Below are 25950 nucleotides of genomic sequence, written 5' to 3'. Positions count from 1 at the left end.
AATGGATTTAGGGAAAACAGAATGAAGAGTGAGGGGCCTGCAATGATGTTAGTCTGGGCAGATTTTTTCAGAACCATAAAAACACAAAACTAAGAGAACTTCAGGCATGAAGCACTCAGCAACAATAAGTCAGGATAGAACACATCTGGCTGACTCTAAAGAGCAAATACGTGAAAAATAATGGTGTTCAGCATTGTACAAAGCACAGTAAAAGACAGTCTGCACTTGCAAGATGTGAAGAATTAGAGGGGCAAGGCAGGCAAAGCAGAGACATGGAGTGGTTTGCATAAGGTCACATGGAAGAGTTTGTGACAGAGCTGGGAACTCAGTCCAAACTCATCAACTCCAAGTCTTCTTTCCCTCTGCACTAGGCTCCACTGGCTTTCTCACTGTTTGCTGTTTTTTCAGCCCTGATGAAGCCAGCTGCAATTTTTTCACCCTTTCCCTTCCCCTTTGCTCACCAGCTTCTTCCCTTAGCAGGTCATAACATCCTTTTTTCTATGTCTAGAACCTTCTGCAGCTTCTAGAAGCTAACAAACATTGATTTTCTTCAAACATTTGGTAATCAGCTCCCAGGAGAAAACAGAAATAACACTGTCTCTGGGTGAATCTCTCTCCTCCATTTCTCAGGAGGGAGAAATCATACCAAAGGCTGCTTAATGAAGAAACTGTTTGAGTTAGGAAGACATTCACTAAGATCAATCAGGGAAATCCAGCAGGAGTAGGCTGAGCTGTGGCTAACGAGCATCCCTAAAAGCACTGTCTGAAGGGTATGTCAACATTGTGATTGCACTGCCAGACACTTTGGACTGTGCAAGTCAGACTAGAGAAACACTGTGGCTGTAATAACAATAGTACAGTGCGAATGTTGCCTTCACTAGAGGCTGATGAAAATAAATTGCTCTTTCTCTCTCTCTCTCTCTCTCTCTCTATATATATATATATCTTAAAGCAAATAGTCTGTGATTTTTAGTTACTTCTCTCTGTTTTTTTGGGGGTTTTTTAAATGCAGAAAGCTTAGGCAATAAGTCAGAAAGAAGAAAGAATAAACACTTTAGAACAAGCCAGGGGGACTAGAAAAGAAATTCAGAGAGATTATGGCAGAGGGCACTAAATAAAACAAAAATATTAGGTCCTAATAGCATCCTTCATACAAAGACTAAGTAAATAGGCTTTCACAAGCAGGGTGTGAGGGAGGACAGAAATCCTTCGTGCTACTCTGCAGACCAGAAAAAACAGCTTCAAGGCCTGCACAGTCTCAAGACTTTTAGCAGCATTTTCTCTTGCCCCAGTTCTCCTCATCACTGTGCTACCAGGAACTGCATCCATCCATTTACAGACCCCTGCTCCACAGGGGGAAGGAGAGGAGATACTGGCTCCTCTGTGCATGCTGCCAATATCTTGACCCATTTCCCCTCCCCATCTGTGCAGATCCATTTTGACAGGAGCCACTCCTATTTGACACTATTTTTCTAACACGGATGCGGCAGAGATGTGAAACCCTGTGCAGTTCTAAATGCTGGGCCACTCCATGCCTCATACTAGTGTGAGCTGAGAAGGGCAAGGGAAAGAGGGAAATTGTTCACTAAACCATTTTTCACTGGATTTACCATCAAGATTCCTAACCCAGAAGGCTAAGGGATGCATTTTCATGTTTTTAAATCAGAGTTCAGGAGGGAGAAAACATACATGTGTATCACACAAAAGGCAAAAGATGCTTAAAGTAAGACTTTTTATATTTCACCCTGTCCATCAATGTGTTTCTCCTTAAAGGCTCTGACCACAGCATGATCTAAGAATCTCAGCAGCTAATGACCAGTCTTGACTCCCTCTGCTGGTACTTGCACGTGGTCCCCTTTTCCTTATCCTTAAAAGGAGAGCAATATTAGCATCATAGTGGGAAATGCGCTTTCACAGTGATTTTAGGAACATTTATAAATATTTTGTAAAGTGTTTAAAAAAATACTTTGGAATGCTCAAGTGTTCATTATCAGGTTTTATTTCTTATTATATTATACTACCCTTGTACAATCTGGTAGACTCAGATTTCTTGCTAGACTAAAGTTAGAGCAGAATTAAGTTATAATGAATGTAAATCTCTCACTTGCCTTAATCCATAGTTTCATATTCCACACAAAAGGGACAACTGTTAATAAAAGTCTTTAAAAAAAACCCTCTGTCAACATGAAGAGTGAAAGCATAAAGAAAGCTTTAAATACTAAAAGCTGCAAGCAGAAAGTATGGGAGCTCATTAAAAAAAGCAATGCACAAGAATGCTCAAGGCAAATGCCATTCAAACTTTTTCTACTCTGAAGTTACTTAGTCATCATAGCAATCACAAGGGATATGGCAATGTATGAACGAATTGGCTTCTGTAGACTTGCTGCTGTTCAATCTTCTGGAAAGGTATTCACTGTAAAAGTGCCATCAATTTAAAATGCTTCTCAGTCCTGAAAAGCAGTCTTTCTAACCTGGGGCTTGATACTTCAAGCTACAGAGCACCTTCAGCTTTCACAGACCAAATGACGTGCAGATTCTGAGTGCCCCAAAAGACCAGAACCTCCAAACAGGGGCAAACTGAAGAGTTTAGCAAACAGAAATATTTGTTTTAAACCCTCCCCCCCCCCCAAAAAAAAATCAAGCTGAATTCCTTCTCTTTTATGTCACTGATTCCAATAAACCATCATTGGGACAATACAGTTCTTTCAGCCCATTGCTAAACATTAAAAGCTAGGTTAGCAGTGCAACTTCAGGGAAGTCTGTGTTTCCATGTACTACACATTTGTACAGAACTGTCCAGTTTCCCTCCTCACTGCATTTACAGTCATTTATGCCATTCTGCAAAGAGTGAATGAAAACATGCTACAAAATACAATCAGCAAGGAAATGCTTAAAGGCATGTAAATTATTACAAATATTAGTAGGCAGTGGAGAATCCTAGGCATGCATTTAAGTACTCAAATTTAAAAGATCTGAGGTATTCTAAAAAATGTCTAACACCATCAACATTACCACAGAACTCACTCCACCAGGATTACAGTCTTTCTTTCTAGAGTAACCATTTCTTCATTGCTTTTTATCAGCTAACTATCCATACCAAACTCCTTCATTCCTCATTGCTTTCAGGAAAGCCACAATCTGGTCCAGTTTTCCCCACTATCTTCTCAACAATTTGCTATGAGAAAATACAAGTTTTTGACTGCATGTGCTAAGGCTGAGCTGAATGTAGGTACCGCCTCTGACCTTGAGCTTCTAAGCATACACCCTTTGGGTAGGCTTAATGTGGAGTACGTCTCATTTCTAAAACTAGTACTACCTCCCCATGTCCACCTCCTTATTCCTTTAAATTACTGCCCAAATACCCATGGTCATGTCTATTCAATTCAAGACGACCTAACACAAATAACCATACTGTTAATGATACAGTCTACCACCAGGCACCATTCAACAGCCCAGCATCACTGGTGTGTTTAAACTGCTGTTGCCTGGTCTAAAAGGTCAGTCCAAAGGCTGACATTTTCAGACAGAGAAACAACCACACAACACAATGTTTGGGGAAGTAAAGGAATTTCTTCACTAACCAAATCCTTCTCTCCCTTATGGCACTTCAAGAAGAATCAGCCAGGCACCCATCAGCAGACAAACGTTGAACCACTATATTGACTCTTTTGCAAAGAGACCTGACAACTCCGGCAACACCTCATCCCAGAAGACAAAGGAGAAACAACCAGTATTGAAGAGCACCAGATTTAGTCAGTGAGGCTCCGCCATTCTCTACTTCCAAGAAGTGAAACATTCTACATTTCTTTTCTACCTTGAAATAGAAAAAATGTGTTTTCCACTGAAAGCCCCCACCCCTCATGGATTTGCACCAGGCCTCTGCAGAGACTCTAAACAGCACCTCCCATAGCAGAAACACCAAAAGCCACTGCTCATAAACATGAGTATCCCAAATATTTCATCCCACATACTATTTGTTGTCACGAGGGCAAAGCTAAAGAGCACTATGCACCAGAATAAATTCATAAGAACAATTGATATCTAAAGGAAACATGCACTGGCTACATACTGTTCTTGATCTGTATACAAAATTCCTACCAAAGTCAGTGGGAACTACATGCACCAGGAGCGTGAGGAGTTAGGCTAAGGCAAAGGCAGCTACTGTCACTCACTGTGAAAACTTGTCTCTAGAAGACTCTTGGGATTGCTCCTTACCTTGTTCTATACGCGAAGCTTCACATCAGGCTCAGGGGCACTTGAGCCTCCGATATTCTGAACTTCACTCATTTCAATACCGAACATGGGAATATCTTGTAAAGCCAAAAAACATCTTTCACTTTCCTATCATGCTAGGCTACTGCTGGTCCCAGCAAAGATGACTCGAGTTCATTAGGGCTCAACTCTTAAATCCTGCCTCTTCACAAGTCAACAGTTTTCCAAAACAAGCTGTGATGCAGAACAGCCCATTATATTGAAAAAAAAATAAAAATGCTACAGCAGCAAAGTAAAGCAAGACTTTGTACTTCTTGCATGGTCTATGCATCCAGCACAGCATCCAAAAGCGTAACACAAAGGGTTCGCATGCACCAAAAGGCAAACCGGTGCAAAAAGACTTTCTTTGACAACCTTGGGCACACTTTCAGGAGCTTCCACAGAACAGCAGCATAAMAGTCAATAAATGGCATTTAAAATTTGACAATAGGGTTTTAAAAAGAGAAAGTTGAAGATTAAGGGGAAAAAAAGTACTACTGGCAACAGTATCACACATTCACCACTCAGCTCTGCCAACYCAAAACAGCAGGTTTCAGAATGACCCCAACTGAGGGGCAGCCTGAAGGCAAATGATTAAACAGCTGCTGTCCCAGACAAGAGTTTAATTAATGTAATCAGAACCATAATTAGGTTAATTGCAGCATGCAGACATCACCAATTAACTCACAAATTGCCAACCACACACATCTAAAAATCAGCGCCTGAAATGAACAGCACACAGCACTGTCTCTGGTATCGCAGTGGGCTAGACAGGTGAGCACAGCAAAATGGAATTTATTCTCCAAAAGAAGGCACAGAGGACGATGCTTTGAAGAGTCTCAGCAAATAAAATAATGCAAAAAGCTCCAGATCTAGACAGTACATAACACACCAACAAGTCACACTTGCTTGACAAACAGACAGGCTAACAAACATGGCAACACAACTTCTAGCACAGAATGAGGGKTTTTTTTTAGCACAGGCTGTGCAAAAAACATGTCTGTGCTCTTTGAGGTAAGCTCACAAAGCAACAGGTTCCAAAGTCCAGCTTAGCTACCCCAGGAAATGCATATGGTCCAGTATTTAGAAGTTAAATCTGTCCCTCACCTATCACCTTCTCCCAGATATGCCCAAGTTTGATGGGTGCCCTGGGCTCCAGCAGTTTACGCTCTCAGCCTCACTCCTGTGCCAGACATCACCGCCCTCCCAGCAGGGTTGCCAGCCCTTGCCTCTTCTCCCGGCGAGTGTTTCCCTGCAGTGCGCAGATGCGCTCACCCCGCCAGGCTGGGCTGCAGGCAGCGGCAGCCGAAGGGTACCTATGGGCCTTGTTTTGTCCCTAGGGCAGTGACTTTCAGCAGAGGGAAGGTCTTCAATCACTGCAGCTAAACATCCTAGAGTTCATCTTTTCCAGAGTCACACCAAAGTCAGGTATCTCCCTGTCCCTTCCATGACTTTCAGTGTCTTGTAATTCATCCTGAGAAGACATGTTTTGTGTCTATTCAGCACTTGCACTGACATCATGGTTGGCTAGCACATGGCTAGCTGGATAAACATATGGTCTTTTGTCTCTTGCAAGGCCAGCATTTTCCAATAGGTCACCATTAAAGGTGCTTATACTTCTGCTATCTTTCTTGAAACAAGGCTTGTTTTTTCCAAGAATTCATACAAACTCTCTTCCATAGGGATTCTCTTGCTGCCGAATTTCAATTTCCAGCCCTGCTGTTTTTATGTTCTTGAGTGCTGTTCTGCACTCAAGATCAAGAACTTGCTGTGTTAAATGGACAGACAACCCCTGTGTTCTCAGAAGTGGCTGACCCTGATTATCTCAACTTGAAAAGTGAACGATTTAGAGAGTTAGGAACATGAGTCAAATGGAAAATAGAAAGAAAATGTGTAGACAACTCTAATTATAGATGCCACAGCATTCTGTTTCTAATACTGTCATGATGGCAGCAGACAGATAATGGCAGTAAAACCAGAAATGGTGGGAAGGACTCAGAACACAAGCAATAACATAAAGCACATCATCAGTCTGCAGAAGGCACAAAGCCATCAGTAAAAAAGCTCTTTGTTTTGGGGTTGGGTTTTTTTCCCCCTTTTTAATGGGAAGACACTGGTCCAATCAAGCTGTTTTGAATTGATGATCATAGTTGTTATGCTCTGTTTACTTGTCTGATTGTAATTTTAAAAGCCCACAGTCTGAATTACAGCATATCCAGTGTATTCACTACACGATGATAAAACATAGAACCGACATAGAGATCACCCAAGGAATACAGAAGCACAGTATGGTTTTGTTGTTGCACAGATATCAGCGTTAAATTTATCAGCTGATATTGGGAAAGTGTATTCATCTCTTTCACAAGAGAGACTGTGTATCTGCCAGTTCCAGCTCTTTCCTGACAAGACCAAACAAATTAATTGTATGCCAGCATTGAAAGTACAGTTGTTTTCACAAATGACTAGAGGGTTTAAGCTGGCAGAATTAGCCTTATGTTACTAGGTTTCTCTATTAAAGTTTTCATTTGCATTTTAATTTTACAATTCTGTCTAGCCTTTTTTTTTTTTTTTTTAACATCCTGTTTAGGTGCTCTTGATACCTGGGTATGTACATCATTAACCTGAAAAAATCATACAGTCTTATAACTCTTCCCTGGCTTCCAAGGTCACCAGTGGGTCACCAGTAAAAGGTGCTTCCAATTCTTGAAACCAGGTTCAGTTTTTTCATAAGTACTAAGTACTCACAAGCTCTATTTTGTATCAGGAGTTTAGTAACGTAAAGTCAGGTTTGCAGTGTATCAAGTAAGGAAAACCAGAAGCTAAAACACCTCAAATTATGAAGCACCTGTGAAAATACTGGTCACAATGACTTGCCAGGTGTAACAGAAAAACAATGCAACATCACACAAAATAGTCTCCAAATTCTGTCTATTCAGAATTTTTGTTGCACAAAAAATTACCTGTTTGAACATTTAAAATTTGACATAATTTGAAAATTTACCCCAAGAATGTTATATAAGGAAGAATAAGTGTATTTGCAAGTGAAGATTCTGAGTCAACCTCAGAAGAGGTCCAATCCTTCCATGAAAGATGTTTTGTCTTCCTTTACTACAAAAGCTCTCAGAGTAGAAACAAAAACACTGGCAATCTCCTGCAGGGCCAGAGCCTTTGAAACTTCTCCCAGAATATTCCAAGAATAGCACCACTGGAGTCAGTGGAAGAAGAAATCTGTGTGAGAGTAAAATATGGTCCTTAGGGTAAACAGGTTTTATGGATTGTGTATTGATTTCTTCCTTCAGTTTGACACATTTATATGCTGCCCTCTCCTAGAGCATCTGAGTAAATCAGGCGATTATTCAGAACACGGGCACAGAACAGCAGCTTTCTCTCTGCGCACCCCGGCTGTGGGCTCTGCAGAGACTCTGGAGGAAACGTGCTCTTTTTCAGCCATAATTACTGCAAGTGATTTTTTTTTTCCACTTTACATGAAGCTACAGCCTGTTGAGCTGTGAGAAGCACAYGCTCCTGTAGCATTTAAAATGACCTGCAACTAATGGGTATTTCAAACAGCAGATCCTTTGGAAAAGAAGTCCTGCTTTATAGGAACGCAACTGGTCCACCAGGCAACCAGCAACAGATGCCAAGATCCAAAAAAGCTGTTAAAACAGAAGTACTACTGCGTAGCCAGTAGGAACCAACTGTTGAAGGATGAAACTTTCCTGTTAGCAACCAGTGAAGAATTTGGTTGTGCAAGTCTCAGGCAAACATTACCGTGCATCAACTATTCTGTGCATTGCTGCATAGAAAACAGTACAAGAACAGTACAAGAATAGTACAAGAACCTCTTAAAAAGTATAAAGCAGTACTCTCCTGCAGTACAAGATTAGAGACAGCAACTACAGGAGGAAAGCAATGCTAACAAAACACACACACACACACAGAGCAGTGCCAGATTTAAGTTCTTTCTTTTTCTCTACCCATGCTACCTTTTTCTGGGAAGCAGCTTATTTCACTACCCAAGCTTTACCGAACTCTTCATCCATCTCCAGTGCTATCTTAAAGCATGTGCCTACAGAGTTAGGTTGCAACTCTAGCCAGACAGCACACTATGTTTGAATATTGTATGGGATATTTGGCAACTTCCCACATCAAAAGCTTCCAGGAAACAGCCTTTCCCACTCGCATGCATCAGGGAACTGCTTTTCCAGATTCCTTCCCCACTTCTGACACTATCTCACTTTAAATCTCAGCTGAAGATCACAGCCATGTCGTGCTATCCCAGAACAGCTCTAAGAAGGAAAACCCATAAATACCTCTATAAGGTCTCCTCTATAAGGACACTATTTATGATGTCATCAACACGGCTTTACGTGTGTTTGCACAGAGTGTGCAAGGCTAGAGAGTTAGTTCTCTTCCTGACCAGCTCTACCATAACCGTTCCAATGACACCTCGGGAGAGGACAAGCTTCACAGCAGATTGCTATCCTTTATACCTAGCTGCAAACAGCCTGAGAAGCGTGGCTGTACTCAGGTTCCCTTGTTTTCCCAGTTTTTCTGAATCTCTAATCTGCCCTAATATTTCACTGGCCATTGAACTATTAAACTGTCCCTATCACTGAACTGTGGGGCCCTGAAATCGTACTAGCACTCCATGCATTCAACCATTCCTACTTCTTTGTTATAGTTGTCTGCTGCATCACATTTTCCATTTTAGACTAAAGTGGTAATGGCAGAGAGCATTTTATTCTTGTCTGGCCACCCAGCGATAAAACACAATGGTTCCATAAAACACTGGCTTCCCCTGCAGTCTTCTGTATTATTGATGTCTATGTACGAATAAAAGAGGACTCCATTCTGGATCTGAACTATGCCTTCATAAAGGGAGATACATTTTGTATTGGCATAATCATGATCAGAATCTCACACACTTTGTAGAGTGAAATAACTGATCCTGATAAAATTGATACAGACAACTGGCCATACTTACTACCTCCTGCCCCAGCACCTGCTCTTCCCACATACACAAGCATCTCAAATTTCCCTCTCAAGTCTTCGCCTGCCTCAAAACATCATGCTTCAAACCATGCTCTTTCAGCCATGAAGACTGAAGAATAAAAATACTGCTCATCTATTGACTACAAGCCTGTAACTATTAAGAGTAACCAACTGTCTTAAACATGYACTGCATAGGATTCTCTTTCTTGGGAAGCAGTTTAAAAATAAGTTTCAGAGTCTTTTTTTCTTAAAGACAAAACAAAAAATAAATTCAGCTTCAGGTTCTATTTCTCCTCTCAGCTCCTGTCCCCCTTTCCGTCTCCTCCCCCTGCAAAATGCGAAAGTAAACAAAGCAAGGGAAGCTACCTGCTTCCATCTTCCACCTGTCAGTGCATTCACCAAAAGATCAGCAGGAGCCCAAAAAGCAGATGGTCAGCTGTACAGTTTGGAAAGGACAACCTTCTGATTCCCTCAGTGGAAAACAGGAGCATCCATCCACTTGGCAGCTTCAAGCTGTATCCCCAGGAGAGGCTTGGCAGTGTCACACAGATCTCTGCCTCACAGGTACTGCTGTCCCTCTACTTCTAAACACAAGTGGAAGAGCTTTGATTGATTTGTCTGTTGTAGTATTTGCAAGGAGTGTGCTGTCTTCTCTTATACCAGAGAGAATAAGATCTGATCCCCTTTCCTGTGTCTCCAGAAAGCTCACTCGTGATCAGACAGCATATTCCAGTGCAGTTCAGTATGTCTGTGGATTTCAAACATGCCACACTTTCCTCCTCATTAACTAAGTGGGAATTCAAGTTTTCCCCAGGGAAAATGAACTGACCCAGTGCACCACTGTCTCTTCTCCCTTATGCACAGTGCTATGATTTTAGAGCAGCATCTTCTGCCTGCAAAGCTGCAGGGATTTTCCTACACGCAGCAGTCTTGGCCTCCTGCCATTGCTCTCCACAGAAGTGTGCTCCCCGTTTCCAGTCCTGCCGGGGAGTAGGTGCCTGCGGCAACACCGGCTCAGCCTGAGGGGTCACCCAGCCTGGCAGGGTAGTCCTGCCCCATGTTCGGTCACCATCCTGCCATCTTACTTCACGTGCCTTAACCTGTGCCACTGTCACACACACACAGAGAAGCTCCTCTCCCTGGAAAAGAAGCAGTAAAGGATCCCCAGTGAAGGCTCCCCAGCTGCCCTCCACTCTCTCGTGGTCTCTTGGGCAGGGTGCACGTCCAACTGCTTTGACAAGAGGGGATTAAAGAACCCTGCTGCCTGATCTGTGATGAAGACAGCTTTGAGAAGGGTACTGATAGTAATATCTCCTAGTTGCACTACAGCAGAAGCTCAATGTGAGCAGAAGCTCGCAAATTCCAAGCTCAAACTAGGATCGAGGCTCTATTTGGACAGGCAGTTCCCCTCCCACACAAAGTTTAAATACAGAAGAGAGACAAAGGATGAGARGAAAAATAAGTTACAGAAGGTAACACTGCAGGATCCTGGATGCCTCTCCAGTTAACACCTGGATCCTGATGCCGCTTCCAGGCAACTTCTCAYGCGGCTTCCTGTCTCTTAAAGTTTTCATTATATACAGGAAGGTCCAAAACAGGATTAGACATTCTCCAGCTACATGACTAGGTCAGAATAGCATAATAAGCCAAAGAAGGCATGTAGCTAGATCTTCTCTTCCTCTCAGCTGCTCAGTGTGGCATCTACATAACATAGAGGTTCTCTCAGAGTAATCTGCCTGTTTGGTGATTCCTCCACGATTTTCACAGGAGGTATCTAACTTTATGCGGGGTAAGGTTCTCTGCCAGAAAATGCTCGCTCTACCCTCCCACGTTTTGTCACTATTAGCACATAATTAACCTGTAGTCAACTTACTTGCAAGGAGTGCGAGAAAGCCACTTCCTGGAAATTTAGTTTTGGCATACTTAATTCTTGAAACAATTGATTTGATCATTTTCCCAATCATGTGAAGAAAGGGTTTTATGAAGGAGGAATAAGTAGAATCAAAAATACTCAAAAGACATTTAAAAGTGAATGAAGAAAACAAAGCCTATTTTGCATTTTTGCAAACAGGAAATACCTTCCTGTCCCCTCCCTCTGCATTTCAATACATCAGACTGAATTAGAAGCTAAAGGTCCAACAAATGTTCAAGGAATAAGAAGTTCAAGAAATTATACCTTATGATATCCTCCCTCCCTAAAAGCAAAGGGGCGAGACAAGGCAAGTTGAATAGCTTTTCCAGTTTCCTGTTTCTTGTGAAAGTCTCCCTGTGCAAAACACATAGGATGAGCTGCCAGCACAGGATGACAACCGGCATAGCAGTGACAGGCCCAGAAGTGAGGGTTCGTGCAAGGAAATGAGAGAAAAGTAGGAGGAAGAAACTCATGGCCCATGACACGAAAGAGACCTGGAAACAGGAGAATAGTTTCAGCAGATTTAAGGTGCATTTCTGCGAACTATTCTCAGTAGATGCTGTGTTATTTCCACTAACAAAGTCATTGCCAAACCCATATGGCTGTTTGATGCAAAAGGATTCACTCTGCCCAGGCACACACATACATAGTGCCACTGTAGGCCCGATCAGTAGGAGGTAGAATTTCACTCATCTGCCCTCTAAGTATGAAACAGGTAATAGTTTTTCAAAAATTAAGACAGAGTTGCCTCAAAGTTGCAGCAAATGTTTGGCTTCACATTTTATAATAATTTGCACTAAAAATGCAAGCTATCAGCAAGTGCTATAATTATAATAAATAAGCTTACAGTTTTCACAATTCATTTAATGAACTGCCTAGAACATTTCAGACAGTTAAAGGTCTTTGGGGGACAGAGATTGCCAAAAAACTCTGGCACTGTTTTAAATATTTYTGCAGTAAGTCTTAATTTTACCAGAAAAAAAACTCACAACTCACAAAAAACTCATTTGAATTCAATTACAAAAATTGTAACTGAAAGAAATGAGTCCTTTTTCTTAAGTCCTATTTTCTCTCCTTCAGTTGACCTTTGAACAGTTGGAAGATGTTACCAATCTCCAGCTCCTCTGTATTTTTTAGTGAAAATTCCTCAGGATCTTTCCATTAACAATGAGAACAAACTGTGACCATGAATCATCCCACTCACCTGTGCTTATCAAGTGACACATTTTTGCTTTGGAGATAGTGACAGCGGAGGACAAGGTTTGCCAAATATTTGACCAGAAGAATTTACTTCTGCACCACCCAGGTGCAGTTAGTGGTTTGATTTCAAAGAAGGGAAAAAGCATTTCCAATTCATGTTGATGTGAGTAAGAACACTCAGCTCAACTGTTTCATTCTTTCCCATATGGCACTTTGGATTTTAGACCCCACTGGCTGTCGAAACCCTTCAGTTAAAAGAATAAATTTTCTACTTCCCTTCCAGCCAAGAAGACCTAGAATAAAGTTACTTGTCTCCTTGCACATTTTTCACACCAGTTGCAGCAAGAGTTACCGGACTGTGGATAAAAGATATTGACATTTTCACATATATTCCATATTTTCTCAGGAGATCAGAATTTCTTCCATCAGGCTGAGCTTACAATAGGATATGTCTTCAGACACCTACTCAGGTTCAGATCTAGAATATTTCAGAGCTCTCAGCCTCAAAAAATAAACTGCATATGACCCACAACAGCATCTAAATCCTCTAGGACATTACTTACCTTTTTTATAAGCAAAAAARGCAAATCTTTCTTTAAAATATAAAAACAGCCAAATGCATTAAAATTCACTGATCTGGCAAGCACAACTAATCCTTATTCATTCTCAACAACAATGTGATAGCTCAGCTAAGTGGTTAGGGACATCTCATGATACATAAACCACTTAAATATTACAGCAATACAAGCTGTTTCCACTCTGACATTTTGAAGCCTACAGCAGGTCTGTCTGAGACCAGTAGCAATTAGATAGTAAAATAACTAGACTGTCTTCAAAGACGATGCAGAAATGAAAGGTGCTTAAAAGATGCTTCACATCTTCTGTCATATTCCACACATTAGATGATAAGTGGCACAATGTGTCAGATGATTGGATGTGCTATTTTGCTTTTCTTTTTCCCCCTCTCCTGTCTAATTGGATTTTTCTTAGACAGAAACAGACTTTGAAATACAGATGATTCTTATGCAAAACCAAACCCTTGTCCAAGATTTCTATCCTTCAACAATAGAGCTGCTTCCTAGGGAAAGGTCTCTCAGGACTGCAGAGAGGAAAGAGACATCAGTCATGCTCTTGTGCACCACAGGTATTCAGCCAATTTCACAGGTGTGAACCTGGAATAAAACTCCACAAAGATCAATCATGATCTTCTGGATTATACTTCTGTGCCTCAGTAATTTAAGAATAAAATCATAAGTTGGGCCCCTAAGTTTGCTGTGCTGCGTATCAAAACACAACCTTTCAAGGTAACAGTTTTGAAACTTTATGCGCAACAAAGGGAGAAAAAGCAATCATATATAACACAAGCTCCCTCCCATTCCCCCCAAAATCCCAGACAAACCAGAAACACTGTACAGTTTCCATTTTCTTTCCTGTCAAATAGAGCTATTTTTTTTTCCCATTTACAGTACTTTCAGAAGTTGTTCAATGTCTTGGAGATCAAGGTAAAGCTCTACATGACACAACAGGTTTTAAGAACCTTGTGAATTAAATTTCTTCACAAAAAGCTCACTTTAAAAATTATCCTGATTGTTTTGGCATGATTCTGGCAGTGACTGGGAAACAAAATCCCCTGAGACTATTCTAGCAACTAAATTCTCATATATGTTGAGGTGGGCTCATTCACTAGATCTATGAGACTGAAGCACAGCTGCAAATATTTGAAAGTCATTAAGGCAAAAAGACACATCATGGGAAGAATCACCAGTAGTTTTGTGATATGGCGCTTTTTTTTTTTTTTTTTTTTTTTTTGCTTTGAAGTGTCTTGCAATGGGGAGATGACTAACCCCCATATGAATAGGGCGCTCTTCATATAGCCATGGTCATCAGCTCAGACAGATTTATTACAGCATTAGTACTAGTGCTGTGAACCTGAAAAAACATTCCAGTCTATCTTAGCCTGGAGACAAAGATTTGGATAGAAGTTAGTTATTTACATACGCGTCATCYAGTCTGCTCTTTTGCTGTTTTTGACACCAGGGCTTTATGTTTCAGTAGTAGCAACCGTTTAAAAATCTGCAGGCCTCTAATGTCCTTATCCTAAGAAGAGGCAACCTTTAAGAGCTACAGTTCTAGGTTTGGAGTTTGCTATGTTGTGAAGTCTGTCAGCACCAACTGCATCCCTCCAGCATGTCCTGTCTGCACTGAATATCAATTATGTAACTTAGCGTAGGCCAGACACGCCAACACTTTAGCTCATCGGCRTGGTTTTGAAAATGCCACCGTGAGCTGGTGCAGTCCTATGCTTACTGATGAGAGATACCGACTCGCTTCACTGAAAACGGCATCCCTTCGGGCTCAACTGTCTAAAGGATTGTTTATATAAACAAAAAGCCTAAAACAATGTTGTCTATCCATTCTTTGGTATCACAGTGACTTTTTCTTTAAAAAAAAACAAAAAACAAAAAAAACCCACTCTCTATTTACTCTTAACAGGAAAAATCAGGGTATTTTCACACTTAAGAGATAACCAGCCCAAATCCTGCTCTGATACACCCAAACCCTCCTTGTAACCTGCAAAGAAGGTCCATCCACGTTTTCTCCTGGCCCTAGCTCTTTGCTGAAACTTGGTGTAGCAGAGAAAGATATTTGCAACACATCTTGTTCATTCTAACAGAGAAAGCATCCAAGGAAAATAACATTCAGAAATCCCAAAGAAGTTGCTTAACAATTATACCAATAACACACCAGCTCTTCAAATATCATGAGTAACTTCAAACAACAACCAATAAGGCACAGTACAGGGGGGCAAGGGAATAGATCTGGAAAGACTTCCCCTTTCTATTAAAAGCCCACTAGCAAGAAAAGAAGAAAAATCCAGGTCTTTAAATCAGGAATTACTAGCTTGAGTGGTGCTGCTGGTGGCTAACATAGACAAGTATGAAAAGCAATTCAAAACTAATCAGCCATATGGAGAGCATGCCAACAGTCAGCACTCAGCAACTCTCAGTTGCTCCCAAACCTCAGTGGCTGGCAAGAAGCCTGTGGCATCTAAATCTTTGTCCCATTGCCAGGGTTAGTGACAAAAACCAAGCATCCAAGAGATCACCTTCCCAGGAAAAAGGTTTCTTCTTCCTTTCTCAGCATGTGTCTAAACCAAAACAGCATATTTGCAATTACTACAAACACAAAAAAAAAGATGCTTTGGGTTCAAAGTCTGAGAGGCCTTTGTGCTCAGACACTGGTTTCACATCTAGTCCTGAAGTAGCATCACTACTAAGGGGATTTTTTTTCCAAGCAACCTCTCTGGTGCTGTAGAACAAGCAGTATGGTCACCAAGAACCATTCAATATGTGCACTGTACATGCTCCTCTTATGGTTAGATATGTTCTTGGTAAGTACACACACAGCACAGCCACATCCATTTGCTCATAAAAGCTGAGAGACTGCATTACAAGGGAAAAGCACACCTCAGGAACATCACCAAATACAATGCTGCAGTGCATCTGTACCTTTTTTCGTGTATTGTGATAATAGCAGGCTATTTTTCTATCAGTTTCTGGCTATCTTCATTCATATGAGTCTCTGAACAGCTCCTGTTCTGGTGGGTGTCACGAAAGCGCACTGCTTCCTCTGTGTGGCTGCGAAGGAGCTACACAGAGCTACGTGTCATACCAACCATCAAGGTTTCCTCATAACCCACAGGGATGTTCACATTACCAGGGGAGATTTTTGTTCCTTTCAGTAAGACCACTAAAAACAGAACTACCTAATTACATTTTCAAATTTACTTAATGTTATCCTCATCCCTGTGTTTTCATGTCTAACGAGAAAGAATTTATTCTTGGAAAACACACACCATTTTTAGAACAGTTCATCCCTACTCTACCTGCACAGCAAAGGGATTGCTGACATAGTGCCCAGATATGAAAACAGYAAATGAAAGCCCTCTGGTTTCTGCTATTGCTTAGGAAAGAAAGGAAAAAAAAAAAAAAAACGAAAAAACAATATACAACACAACCTGACAGATTCACTGAACAAAATATATGAGAACTGTTATTTGGAGGCATATGTCTCCACAGGGAAGAAACCAAAAATTGAAATAACAATTTTTTCAAGTATTAAAAATGGAAAATAAATGTCCYTCCACAGACCCAGACAGCAGTTTCAAACCTGTTTTCACATAACATCAGCCTCTCTGAAAGATCACTCTGTAGACATATTCCTTATTAATTAGCAATTTAATATCCATCTGTGAAAAGGGATAAGCAAATGTGTTTTGATTCATCTAAAATGAAGCTGAGGAGTTAATTGCTTTTACTTTCAGTAGTGGCATTCATATTTCCCTATATATACAGACACATGTACTCAATAAAGTGAAGCAATACCATGCAGGTCAGTTTGTTGACAGATATGAACACAGACTCTGTTTTACAAAACTATAATTTACCATATGCACATGAAAAATGACTACATAGTAATATGAATTGGGTATCTTATCAGAAGCATCAGGTGTCCACAGAACAGGAATCCTCAAGAGCAGCCACAAGGTACTTCATGTGCTGTCCCTATTTTCAAAAGTGCTTGTTCCAAGCAGACGTGCCCTATTGAGGTCAAGAATCAGGACCCGCATGTCCTTTCAGTAGGACTGACCAATATAGCATGCATCCCAGGGCTACGTGATGAGTACCCTGAGGTTCCTTACAAATCTCAGTAGGGGTTGCGTTTACCCATGTCAAAATAACCAACAGTAAAATGCCTTCACCCTAAAACTGCAGCCACGATGAGGTCAGTAGGGCTGTGTATGCAGTCACTGCATTTGAGAACATGAGAAGACCATCCCACAGAAAACAGCTCCTGAGCAGGGAGCAGGGCCGCCGACAGCAAGCCAGTCCACCTCATGCTTCATCCAGTGCGTAAAACCAAACGGCCAACAATCCTGTAGGCTCAATACCCACACGCAGCTGATCTACCTGAATCATCCCCTCCCAATTGCTAAGCACCGCCAGCACGACATAGCCACCCTTCCTTCTGCAAGTTCCCCTATCTTAGGCTTTTTACCAGGCCAATGTTTGTACTCAGCCAAAGCTCCCACTGGTCCAGGATAACTTTGCTGACATATCGCTGTATTTTATTTAAAACAGTTACCTGGACTTATGATTTACCATAAAGGAAGATTAAATAAAAAGGAAAATGAAAGTGGTGGGCTTACCTACTTTTTTTTTAAACAGCACTTTGCTATAATGTCAGATAGCTATTACCAGTGGTCAGTGGGTCTACAAAGAGTTAATGTAWCGCAAACATTTCTGCCACTGGACCAGCTTTAAAGGGGGAGGGAGCATTGAGTAGAAGAGGGCATATCAGTAGCTGAGCAGAAGAGAAAAACAAATTTTGTGTTATGGAAAATAGAACATAATTACACAGTATTCATTCCATGATTCTGTGTATGAGCATACTAAACACACACACACAGTATTGGTTATTAACAGCTTTGCCTTTCAAATACCTGTAATATTCTTGGCCCTTCTGACACAGATGTCCTGTTTTGATGCCAGCACAGTCACGTGCTGTCTGAACCAGAAGCCTGTCAGGCAGTTTTCCGGTGGAGAAGACAGCAACACACATCTCTGAAAGTCACTCCTTTATTTACAAGTAACTCCAATCCTGAAATAGAGAGGTTCAACTGACAACACTCCAAGACGAAAGGAAAAAAAAAAAATTACTGCCACTGGTCACAGACTTTCCTCTCCAGAAACTTTTCAAAACATTCAGCTAGCAAACCAAGCAAAACCAAACCAAACCAAACCAAACCCTAAGTTTGCTAGAAACAAGGACCTGTAACAAAACTGCGCCACCTGGCAATGCTCCTCAGGGCAGCACACGCCGCATCAAGCCTTCCCCTGAGATGCAAGCATTTGGCACCATCAAATCCATTCTACTAAAAGTGACTGTAAAAAAATCAAATGAGGAGAAAAACATATGCCTCTTCTTTTTTTAAACATCATAATACAGCGTGTGTGTTTGTATTTTTCTTTAAAAAGCTCACCAAGTAAGTGGAGCTCCCGCTTTCAAAAGTGGATCGCTCCTTCCTCTCGCTCCACGCGTGCAACCGCCGCGCTCCAGGGCAGCGGCCGCGAGCTGAAGCCGAGACCGCTCACGCCACCGACGGGGAACAGGGCGCAGGTGCCGGGCCACGACTAACCCCCGCGCCGAAGGAGCCCCTCGGCAAGGAGCCGGCGGCTCCCGGCTGCACTTCCCCAGCCCGCCGGCAGCGGGAGGCAGGCGCCTGCCAGGCCCGGCCGGCGCTGCTCTGCCGTCTGCCGTCTGCCGCCGCAGGCGCAGCGCGGCAGCCCGCGCCAGGCGGTGGCGGCGGCGGCGGCGGCGGCGGCGGCGGGCATGGGCCTCCCCGCACCCGCCTCGGCGAAAGGCGCTTGCGCTTGCAAACGAAGAGGAGATCCACAGTTTCAAAGGCGATCTTGCCAGTGAAACGGTCACCATGGGTTTGGCTGGCCACCGCACTGTTTTACAAGCTCTTAGTTTCTTGATGCAGTGTTATTACTATTTAAAAAGAGCAGAGGAAAAAAAAAGTGAAGGAAATTTCATTGTTTTCTTTCTGTTGGCCTAAATCTACACTCATCAGGCTAATAGGAGTTTTATTATTTATTCACAGTTGGGAGGTTAATTGGCCCAAAGGGAAAAAATTACCCTCCTATTAAATATTTTGAGCCTATTAAAAATATAATTTTGCTGCAATCATTTTGAAATATTAATGCTAGTTTTTTTATATTTGTCCTTAAATAACATTTTTTTGGTGATACTACAGTGGCAGTTCTGGAATCTCAAAAGCAATCTTGCTAACACCCTGTCTTACTCAACTAAACAAAAAAGCAATCATCGTCTTCAAAAAAAAAGTGACAGTGCAGTTTCCATTTCATATGGAAAAGGTTGTAAAACGACTGGCACTTCACTGGAGGGAGGGAGGGAGAGAGAGTTTCTGAGAAAGTTTCTGAGAGAGTTTTTGCCCAGACCCCACACACCTACTTCAAAAAGAAAATAAATTCACACAGTTCTTAAAAACTTATCCTTTAGCAGGGAAATAAATGGAGCAGAAAATCTGAGGTTGGACTCTACCAATCCCACCTATATTCAACTGGAGTTTTAGATAGTCGAAGAGTTAGGCTTTCTCTCCACCCTTCACGGAAGGAAAATAGTACCCTGTGCTACTGGAAGATGAGAAATGAACTGTTGCCTTTATACACCACTAGAGCATTGTCTAGAGAAGTCAGCGCATACATGGAGCTGTTACAATTGTGGGAAAGAGAAAAAGGGCCTTCAGCACAATCCTACATTTGTATGCTTATTTTTTAATAAAATGATGTTGTTCTTTTCCATTAAGGGGCAGAGGTCCGATACCACACTGAGCACACCTTAGCTGTTATGAACCCTGTCACTGTTTAAAGATGCTCAACCAATTTCAGGATCCAACCCAAAGCCCATATCTCCAGAAAATATTTAATCTATAGATGCCCATGGAATGGTCCATAATCCACTACTTTCAGGTCCTTTCAGTTCCTAGAACAATCGGATCTGAAGTATCGAGAGATTATCACAACACATTCCTCTGAGCTCTTTTAAATCTATTTTCTGCCAAAGTCAAGAACTTTATGATAAAAATCAACTTGCACAGGAAGCTTATTTTCTTTTACCATTTTTCACCCCAAATAAGTAATTTATTGCATAGGCACCTTCATTAACAAAAAACATGAAGTTTTCAGCCATTTACCAATTTAATTTCAAATGATTTTGAAGTCTACCTGCAAAAGACTTGCTTTTCAATACACATACATGTCATTAGTATAAGCATGACCCACAATCTTTGTAACATTTCTTATTTTTGAGAACTGCATTACTAGATGGGTACTAAAATAAATGCAGTATTAATAGCAAAGTATAAGAGAGAAATCATAAAACCTTTACTTCTACTAGTGGGCGGTAGCACCTTGGCAGAACTGATTTGGGATTGCTTGCTTCTGGCATGCTGGATGACTGCAGCCCTATCCCTGCCATGTGCAAATCTAAGTGATCTGACACCTGGAAAACGAGGAGCACAACAAGACCAGGTAGCCACTGTAATATGAGTGAGTTGCCCAGCTCACAGGAAACACGTCAGTTGGCCAGGGACAAATACAGATTTTGCTGTGTGACACAGAAAGGCTTTAGGCAGACTTAGCCTTTCTTTCCCCTCCCCAAAGTCTACCTCCCGATACAGTTGTTACGTACCTTTCAGGCTGCCAACAGATGAGACAAAGTCCTTATAAAACAGCCCTAGTTCAGCCCCAGATCAATGTTTGAGAGCTTAATTCTACAGACAAAATAACRTCATTTTAACACAAAATTTTACAGTGGAGGAAAGCCAATCAGCAATTAAGTTCTAAATACCTGCAACCTGAACAAATCTCTTTCGTTCTTCCCATCCTGAGGAACTGCCCCAGCTCAAAACCAGAAGCTCCACGTCAGCCACGCAGCGAGCAAAGCTGTGGCGCCGATCACGCTTGCTACCAAAAGCAAGCGGCAGGGCTGGCGTTCTGCAGTATTGGCTGAATCTTTGGAAAATTAGGGGTGAAGGGAAAGACTGGGTGGGTTGTGTCACGAGCCCGCCTGGCAGAAGGGGCGAGGACTGCTGCTCAGTAGGGTACCCCTGAGGGAGGCAGGAGAGCAGAGCTGTGCGTGCAGCTCCCAGCCAGGCTGCTGCAGAGGCCCAGGCCGCCCACCTGCCGACAGACTGCCAGGCCCAGTGACAGCTAGGGCCCCCCCATGCCTCTCCTGCTCCACTTGGGGCATGTGGCTCTTGTTGGAGATATGTCAATATTCAAATCACTATTTTGACAATACCAAAATATGACCTTAACACACGCAGCAATAGGCAAAGACAATTTTCAAAATTCAGCTAAGCCTGAAAAGAATTCCTTATGGAGAGAGAGAAAAGAAAAAAAGCTACTTACTTTCTCCCTGCTGAAATTCAGAGGAACTCTGCATCAGAGCTTCTCCAAAACTCGCTGCTTCCTTTTGGAAGGTTCCTTACTAACACAAATCACCAGGCAACCAGGACAGAAGGGTTAATGCAAGCTCCCACCTAACAATCAGCGGTAGCTTCTGTTCTGGAAGTCTCGAAGTTTGTCAAGTCAAAAGTGTTTCCACCTTTACTATCAGCATGTTAAAAGCAATCAAGATGCTATAAAAGCCAGAGTGGTAAACTGAAAAATTGGATTATTTAGTTGCCATTCACACAAACACGTATGTGAATAGTCCTAATGGTTTCCAAGTAGCTGTCCACAGGATAAAGGGGCTCAGATACACAGACATTTACTGGGTTAGATGTTTAAGGTTCCCAAAGGCCAATAAAGTACAAACAAAATTGTTTGCATCAAATCTGATTGTGTTCATGAGATACATTTAAAATTGCCAGATCACTAATTTTTACAGTTTGCTGAAATTAAAGTTCATTTTAGAGTTMAGAACAGGTATCTATCAATATTAACCTCACAAATTCTGTTTATGTACATGATGCTTCCAAATGAAGAGTTTGGAGCAGGTAAAACTCCAAAACATCCCCACGTACATGCTGGACTTTATGAAGATTATATTCATTGAGTACTCAGGCAGCAAATGCTTATCTTGTCTAGCTAGTTTAATGAGCATAACATAATGAACAATAAGCCAAAGGCCAGGATATCTCATATTAAACAGGTACCTTCATCAGGAAATACGTTTGGAAGCCTGCTTTATACTACACTGCTACACTGTCTAATGCACTTCTCATGAGGAAACTGCATAATTGTCTCCAAGTTATACAAATTCAGTTTCTGCTACCAGTGTGTTTTAATGGGATGACAGAACTCTTAGCAGTGGGGAAAAAGCTAGAATAACAAAATTAACAATTTTTGTAGCTAAAAAATTCTAATCCCTACTTAAGCAAGAATACATGCCTTTCTACTTCCTCTCATTAACCTTCAGTCTGCTTAACACTGAATGTGTAATTTTATTACAGTACATGATTTCAGTGTCTCGGTAAAATGACACATACATCAGAATAAAAGCTGCATGTTTGTATCATAGCAGGCACTATGTTGCTATTGGGTTTCATTATGTATTTGGTTTTAATTTTCTGCTTAACAAGGATTAACTTTTTTCTCCTTTAAATGGAATATTATCATACTGAAGCTTCTTTCTCTTTCCATACACTAATAAGCTCTTCTGTCTGTGAAGCAGTAATTTTCCCCCTATTTTGGTCCAAATCCCACACTTTTATCTAGAAAAAGCATGACCTAGTTTAGGGTGGTCAAAGTATGGCTCTTAACTGCAAGCAACTCTCAAAGCACTTTGAGTGCAGATCCTGCATTGAAGTGACACAACAGGACCAAAAGCTGGACAGCTGGGCAATGCGAATCCCTGGCTACAGGGAAAAGCGAGTCAGAAGAGGTGCCCAAGGCCAGTATTATCCTGGTTGCTTTGGGATCTGAGTGTATGCTCAGCCCACAGTGGAGTTTGTGGCCTCTACAAAGYTCCTTTCATCTCTTTCTCACAAGATGCTCCTGGACTTCCCCCCACTCACTTCTCCAATGTACACAGCTCTCAGACATACAAAGATTTTGCCACATACCAAACGAGGCACAAAGGTTGTCTATGCTCATTCTGGTACATTAGTTTTTCATGCTTCATACTTTACACATTTTATTGTTTACTTACTACAGATAATTGAAAGGATTGCTTCTATATCAAATGAATTTTTACTAGTCACAGCAATACTTYCACCTGTGATTTTAAAACTGCCCAGTATGAAAGCGTGTAGTAACCATATTGCCACCAAAAAAAATGCTTTAAAACTGCATAATATTTGACATGATTCCAGAGCTATTCTTACGACACTCAGCATTCATAATACATTGCTATCTACCATAGTTCGAGAGACAGAATCTCTAATACTTACAGCCAATCATCATCATAGCGACAGCAAAGATCTTCTCTCCATCTGTAGTTGGGGCAATGTTTCCAAATCCAACACTGGTGAGGCTGGTCATCGTAAAATATAAGGAGGAGATATAGACCGAATCTTTGCTTGGCCCGCCTTCCCATTTCCCAAAGCCTGACGCATTAAACCGGTAAGGTGTTCCTATTGACATCCCCAGCTGATAGAGCCAGCTCTCAGGTCGGATTGTGTTTGTATCCTCATCGATAACTTCATAGTCTCCTATGCTGTACCAAATGCAGGCCAGCCAGTGCGCTGCAAGACCAAACACACACACCAGCAGAACCAAGACCGCTGCTCCATATTCAATGTAATGGTCCAATTTCCGAGCTACACGACCCAGTCGAAGCAGCCTGACCACTTTAAGTGAGCTGAAGAGGCTACTGATTCCCTAGAAGGATAAAGCACAATGGGCCATTAGAATTCAACATTAAAGCAACAATATTCATAATCGGTGTTTGCAAAGACAGGGGCTGAGCTATCACAAATATTTCTTCATCAGATAACACCTGAAAAATGAGATGGTGAAACATGAAAAGGTTAGTGACCTTTTTCAAAGACAGACACATGCACTCTTGTCTTCATGCACTAACATTTTGTGGGCTGCTCTTTGAACTCATCTTTTGAGAGAGTTTGAATAGGTCTACAAATACCTTTGTAAAGGCTTCAAATGATAGGCTATTTATTGCATGCCAGTTGTGCAAGCAGACTGTCCCTGAGCATCCTGATGCTACTTTGAGGCTGAAGGAAAGCCATTGAGCATTAAATTATACAAATCTAATATTTGAGAGAATAGTAAGACACCTACTGAACTCATTCCAGCATGTGGAGCCAGGAACATCTTATGGCTATTTCTGACTCTATCATCAACTCTCCTTATGATCCTGGGCAAGACATGTCTTTTCATTTCTCAGAGATAGTAACACAGTGTGCAATATTTAGCTCAGACATATCAAGAAGATAAATAAGAAAGGCCAAAAATGCTGAAAGTACCTGGTGATTTGCAATTTTTCAGTGTAATAGTGCATCTCCTATGACTACTTTCCCGTAAGTATTCACCCACTGAAAAACAGTCCTCTGATATTTCTCTGAAGGACTACAGAAAGTTTAAGTATTTCAAATATCTCACTGTTTAATCCTCACATCATTATTCTTTATGACATCTTTGTTATCAATATAGTATTTCGGTATTGATGCTATTTTGGCTCCCATAAAACAGAATTAAACCAGCATATAGAATTTTATATTGTAACTTTTTATACAGATTTGCATTCCCATGCACAAGAAAAATTAAAAAAAAAAAAATCATTTGGGGAACAAGAAAATCTGAATAGCCTTTCATATAAAGGCCCTTCTTTTTCCCTACTCCCCCTTATCAAAAAGGTTTTCATCCACAGAAGTCTGATTAAAATTTAAGCAGACTGGTTTAATAACTATTTCTGGAAATGTATAATTGCATACTTCTGGTCACCAGCTTTTACTGGAAGTTTGTTTATTCTTGCATAAAAATGACTTCTTCAGTGTCTTCAGCTGGTTCAATGCACTAGCAGAGATGTTTTATTAAATAATTACATAAAGTATATTGACTTATGTTCCCCAGCACTGCAGCAATGCATTTCCCCTTTATTTCATGAATTTGTCATGATTATATTGACTCATTTTCAGAGACAGATGTAGTTTATTACCTTGGRACAGACTATCAATTTCCATTAACTATTTGGACAAGGTTTAACACAACTGGGGGGAGGGGAGAAAGGATTAAAGAGAAAAAAGCAGCAGCCCTTTAAAACAGAGATATCTGCAGAGATCTAGAAAAGACCAAAGTGTTGTATTCTTTTCATGATTATTTATGTCAACCTTTTCAAGTCACTTATGCAAAAATTTCTTCACAAACTATGAAAGAATTCCCATTTCCCATTCATTCCATACCTGGCTTTGTTTTTTGTAAACCATGGATCAAAACCTTGACGCCAATTCAAAGGAGAAGACACAAACGCATAAGGCCTTCATTTCCAAGGGAGGGAAAGTGGCTACCTCTGAGGACCCAATATGGAAATAAAAACAGTAGCACTGGATATACAAGTCCCTAAGTGACAATAATGTACAGTCTCTGCCTTCTAAATATCTTCGTTCTGATATTACAACACAGAAAATACAGGTATTTTTCCTCAGTACCAATGCCCATTTCTCCTTTTCTTCTTTATAAACTTTAACAGCAAAACAGTATTACATTACACTTTAAGAAGTCTCCAGTAATGGTCTACTTTAACAGTTTTAGCTTAAGTCTCAAAGCCAAGGTTTTCATCATGAAGTGCTTACAAATTTCAGGCAATGACATGAAAATTTTAAATCCCAGCATTCTAAATACCAATTTTATTTTTGCTCAGAAATAGTGGTGCAAAACTTGTTTTACATATTAAAGCTCATCACTGGGATTAAAAAGACAAAAATACAGATCCAGGAAGGACTTAAAAGTTTTGAAATTTGGTTAATTCTTAATTGACAAAAAAGTAAAGGATTATAAGTACTTAAAAAAAAATCAGAAGCGGAGTTTAAGTAACTGGATAAC

At 41.1% G+C, this 25950-nt stretch overlaps 1 protein-coding gene across 1 annotated transcript in view; it reads right to left on the bottom strand.

Annotated features, from left to right (window-relative positions):
* Positions 1-25950, bottom strand: part of KCNH1 (potassium voltage-gated channel subfamily H member 1) — a 175881-nt gene that overhangs the window by 112286 nt on the left and 37645 nt on the right. Inside the window, exon 6 of the mRNA XM_026072343.1 lies at positions 23343-23772. Within this exon, the coding sequence (XP_025928128.1) occupies positions 23343-23772 (430 nt within the window). The remainder of the gene's footprint in view (positions 1-23342; positions 23773-25950) is intronic.

Source organism: Apteryx rowi, unplaced genomic scaffold (assembly GCF_003343035.1).
Source record: "Apteryx rowi isolate R43461 unplaced genomic scaffold, aptRow1 scaffold_34, whole genome shotgun sequence".
Taxonomy (NCBI): domain Eukaryota; kingdom Metazoa; phylum Chordata; class Aves; order Apterygiformes; family Apterygidae; genus Apteryx; species Apteryx rowi.
This window is presented reverse-complemented; position numbering and strand designations above follow the sequence as displayed.